The 18,598-nt window shown below is 35.5% G+C and overlaps 1 protein-coding gene across 3 annotated transcripts in view; it reads left to right on the top strand.

The window, feature by feature from the left end:
- TOP2B (DNA topoisomerase II beta) overlaps window positions 1-18,598 on the top strand; it is a 67,786-nt gene that overhangs the window by 43,822 nt on the left and 5,366 nt on the right. For 2 of the 3 annotated variants that reach the window (XM_074838984.1, XM_074838966.1), the window contains exons 17-33: window positions 1,157-1,249; window positions 1,343-1,457; window positions 3,874-3,995; window positions 4,807-4,955; window positions 5,807-6,038; window positions 7,471-7,605; window positions 8,053-8,253; window positions 9,927-10,122; window positions 10,280-10,371; window positions 11,552-11,707; window positions 11,845-11,928; window positions 12,987-13,184; window positions 13,536-13,680; window positions 14,899-15,057; window positions 15,885-16,092; window positions 16,599-16,681; window positions 16,997-17,107. In XM_074838984.1, coding sequence (XP_074695085.1) covers window positions 1,157-1,249; window positions 1,343-1,457; window positions 3,874-3,995; window positions 4,807-4,955; window positions 5,807-6,038; window positions 7,471-7,605; window positions 8,053-8,253; window positions 9,927-10,122; window positions 10,280-10,371; window positions 11,552-11,707; window positions 11,845-11,928; window positions 12,987-13,184; window positions 13,536-13,680; window positions 14,899-15,057; window positions 15,885-16,092; window positions 16,599-16,681; window positions 16,997-17,107 — 2,479 coding nt within the window. The remainder of the gene's footprint in view (window positions 1-1,156; window positions 1,250-1,342; window positions 1,458-3,873; window positions 3,996-4,806; window positions 4,956-5,806; window positions 6,039-7,470; window positions 7,606-8,052; window positions 8,254-9,926; window positions 10,123-10,279; window positions 10,372-11,551; window positions 11,708-11,844; window positions 11,929-12,986; window positions 13,185-13,535; window positions 13,681-14,898; window positions 15,058-15,884; window positions 16,093-16,598; window positions 16,682-16,996; window positions 17,108-18,598) is intronic. The other variant, XM_074838973.1, reaches the window with a different exon arrangement.

Here is an 18,598-nt window from a genome sequence, read left to right as displayed (position 1 = left end):
ATGAAACTTTGTCAGTAAACCTTGCAACCTCTGCAGCAAGGGGTAAACCTCATAACATACACCGACAAACCGCAAACCTTACAAAGTATGCCAACAAGTGGCAGACATGCCCCGACAAGCTGCAGACATGCCCTGACAAGCCTTGCCTTACGTACGGGGGTACAGAATAAGAGGAAAAAGGAGAGGAAGAGAGAAAAAAAGAGTGAGAGAGGCAGGGAGGGAGAGAAAGACAAAAAAGAAAGGTTTTGCTAGTCCTGGTTCCAGTGTTGGTCTACGGGTCCAGTTCTGGAGGGGTGCTGCCACGCAGGGCTTTGACTTGTTTCATTTTATAATTTCTTGCCCCTCCTCCAGGCAGGCACTTGGACTCAATAGGCTAATTATGCATCATGCTCAGTCTATGCTTCTATAATTCTCCTTGCTTTGGTGCATGTGTAATTTGGACCTTCAGACTCTTCTAGAAATGGATCAGTGGGCTTGGGTGTTGTTGGGGAGTTACTCCTTCCTCCCTGCAGGTATGACCGTCTCTGACGTTTCTTCTTGGCACACGTGTTGTGAAAACAGCTTCTCTGTTGACTTTTTGTGAAGTCGTTCAAGATAGGGAAGTTCAGCCTCAGGAAAGTATGGTCCCACCTCTGTGGGATCCCCTCTTTCCTGCCATTACCTGGCATTTCCATAGAAACTGTTTCCTTTACCAAAGTTCTTTATTGGGTGTTTGAGACATTAACTGTCATTTCATTGGACCTTCACAACAGCTGGTTATAGTTCAGTCTAAATGATGAACCCAACCTTAAAATTATTTGGGGAAAGATCCCAATACCTTTAAACTTGTGTATCAAAGGACAACTCTGATGTGAAGAGAGGAATAAGAATGGTAAGATTTGTCTAAATGTGTACACATTTGGGGAAAGTAATATAAATTTAAATTATGAGCAGTGAGAGATCTGTCAGTTCAAAAAACCTTGTGCAGTGTCTGAAGGGTCATGTGCTTGTACTGCTGCTTAAACATAAACATTAGTTATATGGATTATCTTGTCCAAATAAATATTACTGAATACTTGATCAGATAGTACAGTACACTTAAAATTCTGACTAAAGTCACATACATTTACACAAACATATATATGCTGATAATTTAGTGTACTTGGAATGTTTTCAGGCCTTCAGTAAGAAGAAGATTGATGACCGAAAAGAATGGTTAACAAACTTCATGGAGGACAGACGACAGCGTCGGCTACACGGCCTTCCCGAGGTGAGTCCTAAATAATAGTAATAAATCCAGTGGTTGAGATTTAAATGTAATGTAGTTTTTGTATTGAATGAATAACGTATGTGTGTTTTTCAGCAATTTTTATATGGTACAGCAACAAAACATTTGACTTACAATGACTTCATTAACAAGGAGTTGATCCTTTTCTCAAATTCAGACAATGAGAGATCTATTCCTTCCCTCGTTGATGGTAAGCTGATAATTCATTATGATTTGTTGGAACATTCCTCTTTATTGTTGGTTTTTAAGCCTGTGATTCATATTGGAAATCAATGCATTCAAGTAGAGAATATAAGAACTTTTATATTTTTGTTATCATTCATATTGTAAAGAATAGCCATGTTTCTTCTGTGAGGAAGTTTAAGGCTGTGTCTGTGCAGCCTTTTTACTTAACCAGACCTGTTCCCTAGTCTATACAAGTGCTTTGTTTCTAGTCAAACCATCAGAGAAAACAAGTCTTTTAAGTGCTCTTAATAATTAAAATTCAAGCTGCCAGCTGAGTGCAGATGAAGATGCAAATGTTCTCCCTTCAGTCTTAAACCACAGCCAGTGTTTTAGTGGTTACTGACTTTTCCTGTAATCTTGCTAGGGTTCTGTTGACCAGGTTTGCTAACTAACTCTCCCCTTGTGATAGCATGAACATTAAAAGAAGCAGCTTACTGCACTACAGCTTCATTTGTAAAACTGTCTGCAGACAGCATGAGCAGACATACTATTGTCAGTATGCATATGCTTACTAAGATGCAGAAAAAGGGCCTTGAGGTTTCATGGGAGGGGGGGAAAGCACATTTATTTCCACTTTCCAGTACATCTTTTATAGCAAAAGTGGTCAGCCTTCTTGACACTACAGACTCATACCAAAATATTGATGCAGCAAGAGCTTTTTGTATTTTAGATGAGAAAGTGGGATAGGTCACAGGTAGATAGGGTAGTAGCTTCCTGGTAGGATGGATCTCCAGCTGTGCTGCAGAATGAGGCTCGGTTAGGTATGCAGATACAGCTCTAGGGAATCAAAGGATATCGGTGTCTGTTTCACCTTCTCCAGACTTACTTCCTCCCATAGTTGGGTACTTGGATTAACTGGTAGTCTCTATGCAAGCATTTCATAGCTTACTGCTCTGAAGGAAGATTCACTATAGAGCTGCATGTTTCAAGAGGTCATTGTTCCTTGTAACATACTCTAGCCTGACTGCTTTTCTCAGAAGCAGCAGAATGATTTTGCTGAAAAAATAAAGGATGAACTTGCAGTAGATAACTGCATTTGAATTGAAGTTCTCCAAGATTGTGTCTACAGAAGTGTAAGAAAATGAGAAGGGAATTAATTTATATGTTTGTGTGTGTATGTAGTATAATGTATGTGTATATAATATTACACATACTGTATATAATTGCTATCAGCTACACATACAATATTGTATGTAACACTAAATATATTGTATACACTATGCATATATAGTATGTACATTATTATAGATCTAATATTTTACATATTATATATATAATTGTTATCAGTGTTTCTGTCAACCTTGGCTGTAGTTCTGTATTCTGGGTGTGGTTATGTGAACCGTTCAGTAGATAGTACTCTAGCAGTGGTTTTTGTTCTTCAGTATCATCAGGTGATATATAACAGGCTAGTCTGGTGGCAAATCTCAGAAAAAAATGGAGAGGAAGAACATTTTGACTATCTCTTCACAGTTACTAGTTACCACTTTTACTCCTTGGTGATTCTTCTGTGTAAAGGAAATCCTCTAAGTCTGTTACATTCACTAGATCTTTGGTAGGAAAATGTGATGCAGGCCCATTGTAAAGAAAATTGGATGTTACATATTTAAATGAAAGGGAGATTGGAGTCAGTGTCTCTATTTTCAATTTTTGTTCTTAGGTTTGACCCAGGTTAGTAATGGTAAGGCATAGCAACATTTTACTGCATTTCAGAAATGTATGTGAATTAAAGCACTGAATAGATCAATAAGCAGGATCTAAAACTGGTTATCAGTTCCAGATAACATGCAGAAAAAATGATGCAATCCTTTCCACGGAGATGTTGTACTTAAAGTGTGCCTAAACAATAAAAATAAATCAGAAGATCAAAGAGACTGGCTTCTTTCTTAAAACTTTAAAAGATCTAAAAGGGAGACAAATAATGGATCTTTTTTTGAGTTTTAATGAGTCTTTGAGTATTTCACACAAATGTAAGATTTCAGAGTGCTTTAAAAATACATGTAAGCTACAGGTACAGTTACAGAGCTGAATTTGTGTTGATATTCTTAGGAGAAAGATTTTGCTGAGTAGACTGGAAAGAAAACTCTTGACTTGTGGAAGCTGTACGTTTTGGATAAAGTTGCTGTTTATTAGAATGACATTAAATGCTGCATAGTAATAATTGGCTGAAAGGGTTACGTTTCCACTTTTCTGGTAACTTTTTGAGTTTGGTAAAATATTCTTTTATCATTTTAAAAGTGCAGATATTCATTTGTTATTTTGTTAATGTTACAGTGTGAATTTGTTTCCTAATGTTTAGGCTTCTTTTGAGAAGGCAAAACAAGTTCATTACTTGAAAACATATGCTTCTGTATGTGTTGAAAACCAGATATTCTTCTCAATAGGTTTAAAACCAGGACAACGCAAAGTTTTATTCACTTGCTTTAAGAGGAATGATAGACGTGAAGTAAAGGTTGCTCAGCTGGCTGGTTCTGTTGCTGAAATGTCAGCTTATCACCATGGGGAGGTGAGTGTGAAGGATGGTAAAGTTGTAAGGATTTTTAGCCTATGTAAAATATTACATAAATGTTTACTGTATTGAAACTGCAAACCTATTGACTGTAAGTCTACTAATCATGGATTTACTTTTAAAGAAAATGAACCAAACAGCATGTAGCTTAATAAGACAACGTATTTCCATTCTTTCCAAGTCTCTGTGTGCAGTGATATCCCAAATAGTTTGTGGGTTGTGGTGAAATAGCAGGTAACTAATTACCTAGGTAGCTTGTAGATTCTCAAATCATAGGAATATAGGAACTATGTACTAGGACATTTTTTGTCTTAAACAAGAAATAGATACTGTTCTTTGAAAACCTGATATAGTGTTTGGAACAAAGATTATTTCTGTCTCCTGTTTTGTTTATATTTATCTGAAATACTAGCAAGAGTTGTCATATTAACGGTCTCTCTCCATCCCTTCTTCTCTCCCTTTAAAAGCAACGAGTAGTAGTTTGTGCAGTAGTAAGTGCAGTCAGTTTGCACCCCTTTCATTCCTCCAGAGAAGTGCTTTAGAAAAAATGGAGAAGCCCAGGGGTTTTCATAAACATAGAGTATAAGGACAGTTAAATCAAGGAGGCAGTGTGACTGTGGAATAGGAAGCATTATGTTTTGCCAGCAGCTCTTGTAATAGGTTTACAACATTCCTTTTTCAGAGAGACTACTTTTTTCAAGTTGAAATCAAGTTAGTCACACAATTCTTGGACATTAAAAATGTATTTTATTGGCTGATTAGGAAAGACTATCTCTTCTTATTACTACAAATATGTGTTTTCTTACAGCAAGCGTTAATGATGACTATTGTCAACTTGGCTCAGAACTTTGTTGGAAGTAACAATGTTAATCTGCTACAACCTATTGGTCAGTTTGGTACCAGGCTTCATGGTGGAAAGGATGCTGCCAGCCCTCGCTATATTTTCACCATGTTAAGGTAAAACACAAATGTAAAGCTAAATGCATGCTTTTGAAAAACCTCGTTGTGAAACTAATCCCTTCACAACAGTACAGGGTTTTTTTGTGGGAGAGGAATGGAGGAGTATTGGAATATTTTGAGAGAAGCTCAAGTTCCGTTTTACATCTAGAAGTGTGGTTTTGCACATGAGTTTTTTGCATGATTTTCCCATGCATAGAAGTGCTGTATTTTATAAGTTATGTTACTTATTTCCTAATTTCAGTGTGATATTTTGCCTAAAATTCCTTGTAGTTTCTTCGTTTCCCCTAACTGTAAACATTATACATAAGTATCAGGTTTTATTACCTTTCTCATATATATTCTTTCTGTAGCAACCTAGTTTTGGCAATTTTCCTTTTTGCATGAAGTGCTGAAAAGCATATTCACCCAGGACAGTGTTCCAGATGAACAAAGGAAGTCACCAGTAAAACCTCTGTATTATTTTCAGAGACTGCTAGGTCTACAATTAAGCAACAAAGTTTTGCAACTATTTGTGTGCTGTGTTGCTTTATTGTGGGGTGACCTATTGTCACATTGAACTGTGTGTTCTGAATGCTTTAAAGAGTGATATTTTTGTAAATGTTAAATGTCACCAATTACTAGTATACTGTGTACATGTGTTATTGTGAAGGAAATAAACATCATCTGTTATGAACACACATTTCCACTGGGAAGAACTTCCTTTTCTCAGGAGGTGTGTACATTGTATTTTCAGCTTCAGAATGGCAAAGAGAAAGGAAGACATGAGAAACATCTACAAATAGGCTGTTAAAGCATTATATACTTACTGGACTCTAGTTAAACTGTTTTCTTCTTTTTCATTTTTAAAGCCCTTTAGCAAGACTGCTTTTTCCATCAGTGGATGACAATTTGCTTAAATTCCTTTATGATGACAACCAACGTGTAGAGCCTGAATGGTATATTCCCATCATTCCTATGGTTTTAGTAAATGGAGCTGAAGGAATTGGTACTGGATGGGCTTGCAAACTTCCAAACTATGATACCAGAGAGATTGTAAACAATGTCAGACGGATGCTGGATGGCTTAGATCCCCACCCAATGGTAAAAATAATAGTATATACTGACATTCTGTATGTTTGCTAAACAAACCTTATTTTGTACTTACAAAATGAAATCATATCACTCTATACATGCTTGCTTATTGGAACATCTGAGTTGGATTGTCCCAGTAATTTTGTTTAGGAGCTTTACTTGACTGTTGGAATGAGGCTGGGGAAGTTCACCTTGAAGCAGAAACATTGCAATTTGTATTTCTCCAATTATATCAGAGGACTTTCTCTTCATTCTGCTGAGTGTAATCCTTCACAGTTGCAAGTCTTACAGGGTAGTTATGACATGGCAGTGGAGTAAAAAGTTGTACCACTCTTTCGTTTTTGAAGGTGCTACTACTTCAGCCAAACTTAATGTTTCTTCTGCCTTATCTGATTTGCACTCTCTTTTATATACCTGTAAGGATAGGAGAAGATACTGTCATTGTTCAAGAAAATCAGCAGCTTCTGAACTGCAACTAGCTTCTCTTTCTTTATATAAAATTTAATAAGTCTCAGAAGTGGTGTATACTTGAAAAAAATTGGACAGGAAAAATACCTGGGTGACCCAGAATATCTGTAACCAACAGATAAAATACAGATAATGCAACCTTTACAGCTGATGGATATTGCTACTTTGCTTTGTTTACCAAGTCATAGAAGCAGAAACATCTTTTCTTCTCTATTTAGATCACAGTTCACTGAGTGTGTAGTGTCTATTTTCATGACATATTTCCTTTTGCAAATTCTTGGGAACAATGCATAGACTTTTTTTTTTAATTAATGAAATCCATTGCCCTTCCTTTAGGACTCCTAGGCCTTCTGTGTAGTCTCACAGTCAATTGAAGCTTCATTGTGGTTGAAAGAGGCAGTTCTGCCTCCATCTAGCTCCTTTCTGTATGCTGGTATGTGTTTGTGGCTGCATGGTAAGCTGGATAAGGGAATCAATTCAGTTAAAAAAAATTCCCCACCCTGTTAGTTACTTTTTAAACTGGATGGGTTCCACTATCTTTGCCAAACAGCACAAGAATGAGAAAATGGTTAGGGGAGGTAGCACCACTTCTGTAAAGTTGTTGTGAAACTGGGGTGTTAATCTACTTTCTGTCATGCCTTATCTGGGCTTGCAGTTTTCTTTAAAAAAAAGAAAGAAAAAAGACAACCCACAAACAAAACAAAAACCCCACCACCTCACTGGGTTCAGCTGCTTCTTCTTAATCATTTATCTACTCTATAGATGTTAAGATACTAGCTTCTGTCACTTGCGTGTGTGTATTCTGTTTTTTCTCTAGTATTTTTCCTATGACTTAAAATTTTCATAGGCATGAGAGGCTGGTTGATGGATTAGTGCAATATAAAGTGATAACTGTATGGTGTATGAGAGAGAAATATTTTTCTGATATTTTATTATAAAGATTATTACCACTTGCTGGTTTTTGCAATTTCAGCTTCCAAACTACAAAAACTTCAAAGGAACCATTCAGGAACTTGGTCAAAACCAGTATGTAGTCAGTGGTGAAATATTTGTGGTGGACAGGAACACAGTAGAAATTACAGAGCTTCCTGTAAGGACATGGACCCAGGTAAGTAACAGTGAAATACATTTACATAAAAACCAAGAAAAAGTTCCTTACTAAATTACTTAATTCTACATCTATGTGAATTTTTAACACAATTTCTGATGATTTATACGTACATGGAAGGGAATGTGGTTTCATTCTTTTGTGTGCCTTTGTAGAAAATGGTTTTCTACTTGTGCCATCTACTGTCCATACTACAAAGAATACTTGCTTCTCCTGCTGAATTAATATTTAATCCTTTTTCTTTTGAGTAGACTTTCTGTCCTTGTTAGATGCCTCTTATGTTTGTGCTAGTCTTGACCTGCATTTTGCAGGTTATACTGGTTCTGTAAATTGTAACTGGTATCAGATGCAATGCATAAAGCTTTGAAATCTTATGTTGTTCAGTTGGTTTAAGGAATTAGGGATTTTAAGAAGTGTTTCTGGTTTTTGCTACCCTATTTTTATTAGGTGTACAAAGAACAGGTTCTAGAACCTATGTTGAACGGAACTGAAAAAACTCCAGCATTAATTTCTGACTATAAGGAATACCACACTGATACAACTGTGAAATTTGTTGTGAAGATGACAGAAGAAAAACTTGCACAGGCAGAAGCTGCTGGATTGCACAAAGTCTTTAAGCTTCAAACAAGTCTTACTTGTAATTCTATGGTAACTTTTTCATGTTTGACTATCAGAATCCTTACTGTTGCTTGTTTTAAACACAAATGTTTTTGTAGTGTACTTTGGTACTTGGTATTGAACAATGTATTGTGTATTTGAAATTGTCTGAATAGTAGAAAATTGTAGTGATGACAAATATTAAGTCAGTATGGATCAGCAAATCCATTTCAGTCCTGACGAATCTTTCAAACCAGATTAGACAGGCTCGAGGTGCTTAGTTTCCTGTGACTGAAAATTCCTGTAAATGAAAACCAAAAATAGCTAATGTAAAGTAGATCATACAAATAACTTTCTGCCGTATTATAATTAGATTTGAGTTTTAAACTTGAGACAAGTTACGTTTTCAAAATTGCACTTTATGCAGGACTATTTATCTTCTAATAGGAGTAAAATGATTCAGTGTTTCCACCAACATAAATCCTGGTTTAGGTTGTAGGGTATAGAAAACACTATCGTTAAGCTGCTGAAGACATAACAGTGATGTAAATGACTCATACGGTATATTTTTGCTTGTAGCGAGATGGGAGTAAGAATGTGAGTAAATACACATCTGTCTATTATGAGAGGGATTTGAATTGTAAGATCATTTCTGCCAGAATATTTCCAAACAATCTGTCTTTACAGAGACTGAAAAAGCAATTTATTTTTTTTATGGCAGATACTACTTTCAGATGTTATCACAAAGCAAAAATACCATTACTGTTGCTATTTTTCTATAAATCAAAAGCTATGTGAAAATAGGTTAAAAATAAATTAAAGACCATCGAATTGGAAGAGGAAAAAGGCCTTGCTCAACTCATTTTGTAGATTGTGTTTGAAAAGTGAATCTACCAAATCAAGGTGATAATATTTCTCACAGGTTTAAACAACCATATGAACTACTGTCAGAATCTGTCTTCAAATTAACATTTAACAGATTACAAAATGTTTTGTAGCTTAATCCTGTGTTTTCTGCCTACCAAAATAAATAGTAAGGGCTGCTTTCTGTATATGTGTAGGAATTAATCTGCTCTAGTGTAACCATCTTAACAAGTTATGCGAGCTAGTCATTGTTCACTCAACTCCCAAATAGGTATTTTAGGAAGATGAATTGCCCTCTAGAGGGGTTTATTTCTTTTAGCTGAAGGCACCTTGGGTGACTAGTTCACCTATAAATGTCTAAACTGGAGATGTCAGAAGTCAGGCAGGATTGATTCCACCTATGATGTAAAACTGATTTCTTACTTTGTGCTTGAACTTGAAGGGTGGCAGTTTTCTCAGCTGAAAAGTGGCAGATTTCCTAGTTGAACTGAAAGATGGTTAAAGATGCTTTTCAACTGTTATGTTAAATAGTTGTGAATCATTAGGTGCTACTGGACTTGTGCTTTAATATTTAAATAAAATTAGTCATTCAACTGAATTTAGGCATATTTTTCTATATAGCTATCTTCTTGTTTGAATGTGTTACCATAAATCTCATCTTAAATCTACTTGTGAATAGAAATAAAATCTCTCCAGCTATGTGCTGTGTAGTTCCATAGTAAGGTTTGAGTTCACAGTCTTCAAAGTAACGCTTTTTGTTCAGTGCATGTATATGTGCAATAGAAATAAACTTGTACACAAAGGTTAACAAAGTTTGAGTTATGCAACCTCTCTCAAGCAGTATATTATGTATTTTGTAGGTGCTGTTTGATCATATGGGATGTTTAAAGAAGTATGAAACTGTGCAGGACATCTTGAAGGAGTTCTTTGATTTGCGATTACATTATTATAGTTTACGCAAGGAGTGGCTTGTGGGAATGCTGGGTGCAGAATCTACCAAGCTTAACAATCAAGCTCGTTTTGTTCTGGAGAAGATACAAGGAAAAATTACCATAGGTGAGTAAATGTAAGTTAGAATTGGTAACATCGGGGGAAAATCTGAAAATTATTTAAATATAATAGAATGTACTTGCATGTAAGACATTTCTTTTCACGACACTGGTTTTTTTTCTTTTTTTTTTTTTTAACCTGATTTTGTGTGTGTGTCTTGTAGAGAACAGATCAAAAAGAGATCTAATTCAGATGTTGGTCCAGAGAGGTTATGAATCTGATCCAGTAAAAGCCTGGAAAGAAGCACAGGAAAAGGTAATAATCTGAAATCTCTGGATATGTTTGATGCTGTTAATGTTATAAATTATATTAATTTATTCAGACAGTTGTTTTCTAGTAGTCTAACTTAATTTATAACACACATAACACTTTAAAAAAGGTTATTCATTACTCCTTATTGGCTTCCATTTTAAAAAACACATTAAACTTGTACAAAAATACTGTCACATAATATTGGTATCGTATATGGATAATTCTTAGGAAACTAGATAATATAAGTCTGAAAATAAGAATGCAGAGGTTTGAATTTCTTAATGTACCCAAATCGAAACTGGCAACTCGATTTCTGACTAATACATAAAGACTGACTTTCTCATACGTAAAATGCTGCATCAGTTACCCGACACGTATAACTGATTTTCCTCTTATTACTTATTTGTCATTTGATTGCAAAATGCAATTATTCTATACAACTTATTCATCAGTTTTCTGTAATGAAACATGAATATTATAAAGCTATGACTTTTGAACTTATTTTAATAAAGTTACTTTATTTCTGCTTTTTTAAAACCCAAGAGTTTTTTAACTGTTCCAAAAGAGATATGTGACAAGTTTAATTTCATGCTTTACTATGGGAAGATGAAACTACTCTGAAAAGCAACTTAAAATTTTTGTCAGCCACCCTTTTCTGTGCCATTGCCACTGCTTTTGCTATTCGTTTTTCATTTGATTTGCTTTGCTTTTTTTTCTACTACTGTATTTTAACTCCATGCATGGTGTTGGGTTTTAGAACAAAAATATTATTATGAGAAATTTTGATCTACTTCCAAACCACAGTTTGTACATTCAGGGCTTTGATAGCAGTTTTTATCCGTAAGACTGTGCTCATTTCTAAAGAAGCAGATAGACATGAATATCCCAAGGGCAAAGATCTCAACCTGTGAGATAGCTAGGATGATACCAATGCCTGTAGCCAACATACAAGGCATACGGCTAGCATTAGGTTCAGATTTGTTTTCTTAAATCAAATGATTAAATAATCCAACTGTAGAAGGTCACAGGAACATGGCCTTTTGGAAAGGTCCAGAAAATGTTAAGGTTATTGAATCTATGAGGGCACACCATACTACTCTATGGTGGTGCTTTGTTGGAGTGTTACAGTTCGTGCATAGAACTAAGATTATTAATACTTATAATTGTGAATATTTCACTTTAGGCAGCAGAAGAGGAGGACCCACAGAACCCGAATGATGATGCTTCCTCTGCTTCTGGCTCAACTTCTGGCCCTGACTTTAACTATATCTTAAACATGTCTTTGTGGTCGCTCACAAAAGAGAAAGTAGAAGAGTTAATTAAGCAGAGAGATTCAAAGGTTGGTACACCATGGAAGGCATGTTCTAAAACGATATAGTAATTACTGATGTGTCTAACTAAATATTCAGTTTCGACAGTATTTACTTTAGTTCTAACTTAGTAACTTACATTCTACATACTGCTTTCATGTTTTAGGAGAGAGAACTAAATGACCTTAAAAGGAAATCTTCTTCAGATCTCTGGAAAGAAGATTTAGCGGCCTTTGTTGAAGAGCTTGAAGTATGTTTTATTTTACCTATCTTTCTAAAAATATTAAATTTAAATTCATTTAATTAAAAGTATTAAAATTTAAGCAAAAAACCCAAACCACCGCATTTTGGATTAAAAGCAGATAGACCTCCAAATATAGTGATAAGTGGGAAATCATTATTGGGCATTTGTGTTCCTAGTTGTGTTCCTCTGGGATTGTCTCTTGCATCTATACAATTTAATGTTTTTTCGAAGTCAGTGATGCTAAAAAAAGAAAAATTACCAGGAGAAAATTTGTTTTCAGATGACACAAAAAAATGGGAGTAGTAACTTGTTATAGTAATAATTATAGTAGTTCTACATGATCTAATTGGTTGTGAGGCAATAAGTATTGTCAAATGCAAAGCTGTACATGTAGGAATGAAGTTGTAGACCATAAGTACTATATGAGGGGCTCTTACTTTGCCTCATCAGTAACTCTGGAAAAAGGTAAATTCCAATTGGTGAATAACTTACTGAGCCTCAGCTTTGAATGTTGCCTGAAAGGGGCTGATGTAATCTTTTGAAGTAACACAGGATAATACAAGTAAGATGTTTTATTTCTCTGTATGTTCGTGGTACAGCTGCAATTGGAAATGTTCTGTTCTGATGTCTGTATTTCAGCTATATGTTCATACTGTGAAAAAAAGCTGATTAAAGAACTGGAAAATGTGCCTTAAAAATTACTCTAGAAACTAGCTGCTTAAATTAAACACTGAAATACTGAAAATTACATCAGTACCCAGACACATACATGAGAAATAGAAACTTAATAAAAGAAAGATTTCTAGCAGTGTCCAAAAGTTCATATTTATTTAATCTTGAATAAAAGTAGTTTTTAACTGTACCAGGGTAATGAAGAATTTACCAAGATAAAGTGGTTGGTTTTCTATTACTGGAAAGTGTGTTACAATTCAAGTGAGAATTAAGGAAAGTCTTATGCTCCATGTTAAAATGAGATTAATCATAAATAATCACTATGTTCCACTTTGTTCTCATTAAAAAAGAATGTGTTCTTCCCTGCCCCCAACCCCCTCCTTATTTGTTAGAAAGTAGAAGCACAAGAAAGAGAAGATGTTTTGGCTGGCATGGTTGGCAAACCAATAAAAGGCAAAGTTGGTAAACCCAAAATGAAGAAGCTTCAGTTGGAAGAGACCATGCCGTCACCATTTGGCAGAAGAATAGTTCCACAGATTACATCTGCCATGAAAGCTGATGCCAGTAGGAAATTGTTGAAAAAGAAAAAGGTAAATCAGAAATATTGCTATAGTTAAGATTATGTATTATTTAAATGCTATATTTTTCTACTCTAGTAGCATAAATCCAAACTGCTAGACCTCATTACTGCTGTATTTATACTGTTTTGCTGACCTAATGCATGAAGAAGTTAATACTGGATTTTTTACATTTGCAAGCCTCTTGACTACTTATTGTTCAGGTGTTTTTATTGCAATTTCTTCTTTCCAAAGACTGCTCAACAAATGTCAATATACTAGTCTACTTTCATTTATTATCTTCTACGAAATTATTCCAGTCCTATCTTGACATATAAAGGTATAATTTATTTTATTTTGCCCAACCTTTTTATATATGTTTAGGGTGAAACTGATTCTTTAGCAATAAAAATGGAATTTGATGAAGAATTTGGTGGTGTGCCAGCTGAGGGTGGTGGGGATGACTCATTGAATACATCAGCCGCGGCAGCTAAAACCCCTAAACCTAAGAGAGAGAAGAAGGAGCCTGGTAAGACCCTTACACAGTCATAGTTAACCTTAGTTGTATATACTAATTGGGCATTAAATATATTTTTAACACATAGTGAGAAGGGATATATACCACAGTAATCACTACTTCATCTGATATTCTTCCCTAAAGAGAAGTACTTGAAAGTACTCTGCTGAAATTTCTGTTATGTAAGCTGCTTTTCTGGGGGTGGTGGATTTACGTTTTCTACATTTGATTTTTTTTGGGTCTACATATTTGAATTTGTGAGTCGAAAATAGATTATTTTTACATAATCAGACTAATTCTGTGCAAACTGAAATTTCTAGTTTGCAAGCTCTCTGACCTTGAAGGAGGACACGGCACTCATCTTCAGTCTGAGTAATAGTATAGATTGTAAAACTTGATTAAATAAATATATTTTCCTATTGACATATTCAGTCATTCTGACTTTTTAAAAGTTATGCATGTTATGGCTTGGCAGACTAATCAATGTCTGTGTTAACTTTCCTTTTTCCTCTGTTAGTAGGAATTTATTATTACTGTTTGAGAAATATATAGTAATGGAGGGAGCAGCAAAAAAAAGGAATGCTAATGACAAAAGAGAAGGTTTAAGTATGAGGTTTTGAAAAAAGGAATAAAAAGTGGTTACGGAAATACTTCTTCTGAGATAAGATCTGGTTTTAATTATTCAGGGGATTATCCAACCTGAATAGATTAACTGAGTACAGTTATGACTGAGTTGTCTACATGCAGCTCAAATGTACCCTGTCCGGGGTTGAGCCAGAACCAATTAGCCCAGCTTGACCTGAGCTTGCCCTGCAGTTGACTGACTGCATTGTTACCCCCCGATAGGGTATCCTCTGCTTCCCATGTTAATTGGATTTTGCCAATAACTGTTCCTGATCATGTTTCCTGAATAATGGGAAACTGCTTGTTCTTTTCCTGGAAAACCCCAGCAACCTTTAAAAAAAAATGGAAGTTTGACTGCAGAGGAGCTAAAACTTCAAATTAGAGACTTCTGTGTTTTTCAGTTATAAAACAAATTGTTTTGTCAACAGCAGGTCAGGTTCTGTGTGAAATCTGTTCATCACATTAAATTTTTCTTCAGGAAGGAGAAGAAAACTTGCAACATTTAAAGGAGAACTTTTAAAGATAAAAATTTATGCATCATGAACAATTAGAAGAGATGAAAATATTTTTTACTCTGACTGTAGTAAATGCTTTAACTTGTGGCAGGTACTAGGGTAAGAAGAACACCATCATCTACAAAATCCAGTGCAAAAAAAGTGAAGAAACGAAACCCATGGTCAGATGATGAATCCAAGTCTGAAAGTGATTTAGAAGAGAACGAGCCTGTGATTATTCCAAGAGACTCTCTGCTTAGGAGAGCTGCAGGTACCCAAGCTTTTGTGAATTGCCCAGTGTGACTGAAAGTTTCAACTACAAACTTATGTTTTCCTTTGACCATAGCCTTCCTTTAGGACTTTTATCTCCTACAGATAGCTTGCATTACATTTTCTTCACTGTGCAGTTAGTGAAAAAACTCTTAATGTCAAGACCTGGAACTTAAGAGTTGATATGAAAGACTTTTTAACTTGGTTCAGAAATCTTTTCCTTTATTCTAAACACTAGAGTAGAAATTACTCACAAAACTAGTGAATTATACAAGAAATAGAGAGGATAATACCATTACAAACAAAAAAATTACTCTAACGCAATTATACTGTCAAATAAGGCCCCAAAGCCCAAATGGCTGGTAAAAATTTATCAAAAAAACTCTGAACAGTCCATTGAAAGGCAAAAATATCAGAGACTGAAACTTTGGAAAATACACATAAACATTTGATAGTTTAAGAAGAACACAGGGTTTTCTGGAAAATTTTTGATCAATTGTTCAAGCACTGGATTAGGAAGAATGTTCAAATGATAGATTCAAGAAAACTTCAAGTGAGGGATTCTCCTTCCTTAAAAGTACTTACGCAGTGCTGTCTCTGTAATGCTGTTAGCTGAAGGTGTCTGAGCAAGCCACAAGTGGTGTTAGATGTTTGGTAACACTTCATATCCCTTTTTTCTTCCAGGCTCAAAAAATTTCTTTCCCCCCAGCCTTTTGTCTTGTATACTCTGAGTCAGGGATTGTTTAGGGACTTCCACTTTATTTATGTATTAACATAAACAGCTATCTTGAAAAGTGTTTATATGTGATTTTTTTTTTTTTTTTTTAGCTGAGAGGCCCAAGTATACTTTTGACTTCTCAGAAGAAGAAGATGATCCCGATGATGATGATGATGCCAACAATAACAATGATTTGGATGAGCTCAAAGTAAAAGCCTCTCCAGTTACAAATGACAGAGAGGATGAGTTTGTTCCTTCAGACAGTTTAGAAAAAGATGAATATGATTTCTCCCCAGCCAAATCAAAGCCATCTCCAGAGTAAGTACTGTAACTCAGCAGTATTTCATTACTAATCATTTTTTCTGAAGCAGAGGTGTCTGAACAAAACTGAGAAACATCAACCTGTTATTACTCTACATGTACCATGTAAAATAAAATTTATACATTTCTGGGGAGGAATTAAAGTGTATATTCTCAGCCTTGCAGCTGACCTATGCAGAGGTAAACATGACTTATCAAATTATGGTATGCTGTCAGTAATATCATCTGTTAAACTGCCTTTTGTAAGAGTCTCTGTTTTCCATCTTGTGCCAGTCTGGTATGCAGAACTATTGGAAAAAGTGTAATTCTGTTAATTTTAAATGCCTGAAGTTCATGACTGAATGGTGGTTTTAGGGGTTTGACTGCTGCAAGCATATACAAAAATGCTAGAAATGCTTTGTAGTACTAAAATAGGAATTTAATTTCAAATGGCTATTATAATGCCTACATACTTCAGTATGTAGTTAATGCAACTCATAGAATTTCTTTTTCCTGTCTGGAAGTAGAAAAACATCTCAAGACAAGAAAAATCAAGATTTTGGAAACATCTTCTCTTTTCCATCTTACTCTCAGAAGACAGATGATGGTGAGCTTGTGTTCACTGATCTATTTAATCTTATAACAGCTGTTATGGAATATATTAGGGAGTTTGTGGTATACACAAACTTCACACAGTAGTTATAGAAGAAGGATGTCCAGATTTATAAAGGGGAAAGGGGAAGGAGGTTCTGATCCTTAGAGAAGCAAAGCTTGTATCATAGATAAGAAAGTCACAGTACATCCATAGCCTAGCTGTAGTATCAGAAACACTTTTTTGAGATTAATTTTGAATGTAATTAATATTGATGATTTAAAACATGCAGTGAATGAATCTTATTCTTGACATACTCTATGATTGTAGATACAACAAAATTGGACAGTGACGAAGAGGATTCTGCTCCTGTTTTCTCATCATCTTTTGCCCCAAAACAAACAGAGAAAATTCCAAGTAAAACAGTAGCTGCTAAAAAGGGTATGTATAGGATTGTCCTGTAAGCCAATCCATTTCTTTAAAACTAATCTCCTCTACCTTTGCATTGTCTCTTTCTATCTTCGAGATGGGAACTGCATTCATTTATTTTGAATTCAGTGAAATTCAGCACATGGTGTGAACTTCTTCCAGCTCCTTAATGATACCAATTTCTTCCTTTCCATGGGCTACTATAGTGTCAACTTAATACTTTCCACGTATGAAGTTGGTGTTCAACCTTTGATTAGTTTAACTAATGGAGGGTTTTTACTCTCAGGAAATAAGTGAAACAAGATGACCTTGGGGTTGAAGATAGTCTTTTATAATGGATCTAACTTATTTACTTTAAAAGGAAGGAGAGCTAGTGCAAAGGAGGAATCCCCAAGAAATATTTATGTCTTAAGTACATGTCATGGTTTAACCCCAGCCAGCAACTAAGCACCACACAGCTGCTTGCTCACTCCCCCTCAGTGGGATGGGGGAGAGAATCATAAGGGTAAAAGTGAGAAACTTGTGGGTTGAGATAAAGACAGTTTAATAGGTAAAGCAGAAGCCATGCACACAAGCAAAGCAAAACAGGGAATTCATTCAGCACTTCCCACCAGCAGGCAGGTGTTCAGCCATCTCCAGGATAGTGGGGCTCCATCACGTGTAACGGTTACTTGGGATGACAAATGCGATAACTCTGAACATCCCCCCCTTCCTCCTTTTTCCCCTGGGTTTTTATTGCTGAGCATGACATCACATGGTATGAGATACCCCTTTGGTCAGCTGCGGTCAACTGTCCCAGCTGTGTCCCCTCCCAACTTCTTGTGCACCCCCAGCCTGCTCACTGGTGGCGTGGGGTGAGAGGCAGAAAAGGCTGTGACTCTGTGTAAGTGCTGCTCAGCAATAATGACAATATCCTTGCATTATCAACACTGTTTTCAGCACAAATGCAGAACGTAGCCCCATACTAGCTACTATGGAGAAAATTAACTCTATCCCAGCCAAAACCAGCACAGCAAGCTACTACAGTAAGTTCTACTTGACACAATTGTTTCTCTTCTTGAAACAGAGGTTGAAAGGCTCTCCCCTAACTTCAGAGGTATAAATTCTTTCAATTATTAGTCAGGCTTTTAGAACAGACATCTTGCAGGATCTTACATTGTGGAATTAAGGACCATTCCAAGAAGTGTTTATTATTTGGATTTGTTTCTGTGGTTATGCTTGGGTATTTGTATGAATAACATTTTTTTGCTCTGTGTCTGTTGGGGAATATTGATTTATTGGTTGTTAGTGTTACTTTTAAGAGAAAGACTTGGACTTGTTTCTAAATGTGTTAAAGATTATGCTAGACATTTGCCATAATTAATGGTGAAAATAATGTTTTTTTTCTTACCTAAAAGTAGTTTAAATAGGTTAAAAATACAGTTCTTAGCACATGATAGACTGGGGATTTTGTTGCTTTCAGATCTTTGCCTTTCTTCCTGTATGTCTTTCAGATAATTTCCT

The sequence above is a fragment of the Strix aluco genome, chromosome 1 (assembly GCF_031877795.1).
Source record: "Strix aluco isolate bStrAlu1 chromosome 1, bStrAlu1.hap1, whole genome shotgun sequence".
Lineage (NCBI taxonomy): Eukaryota > Metazoa > Chordata > Aves > Strigiformes > Strigidae > Strix > Strix aluco.
This window is presented reverse-complemented; position numbering and strand designations above follow the sequence as displayed.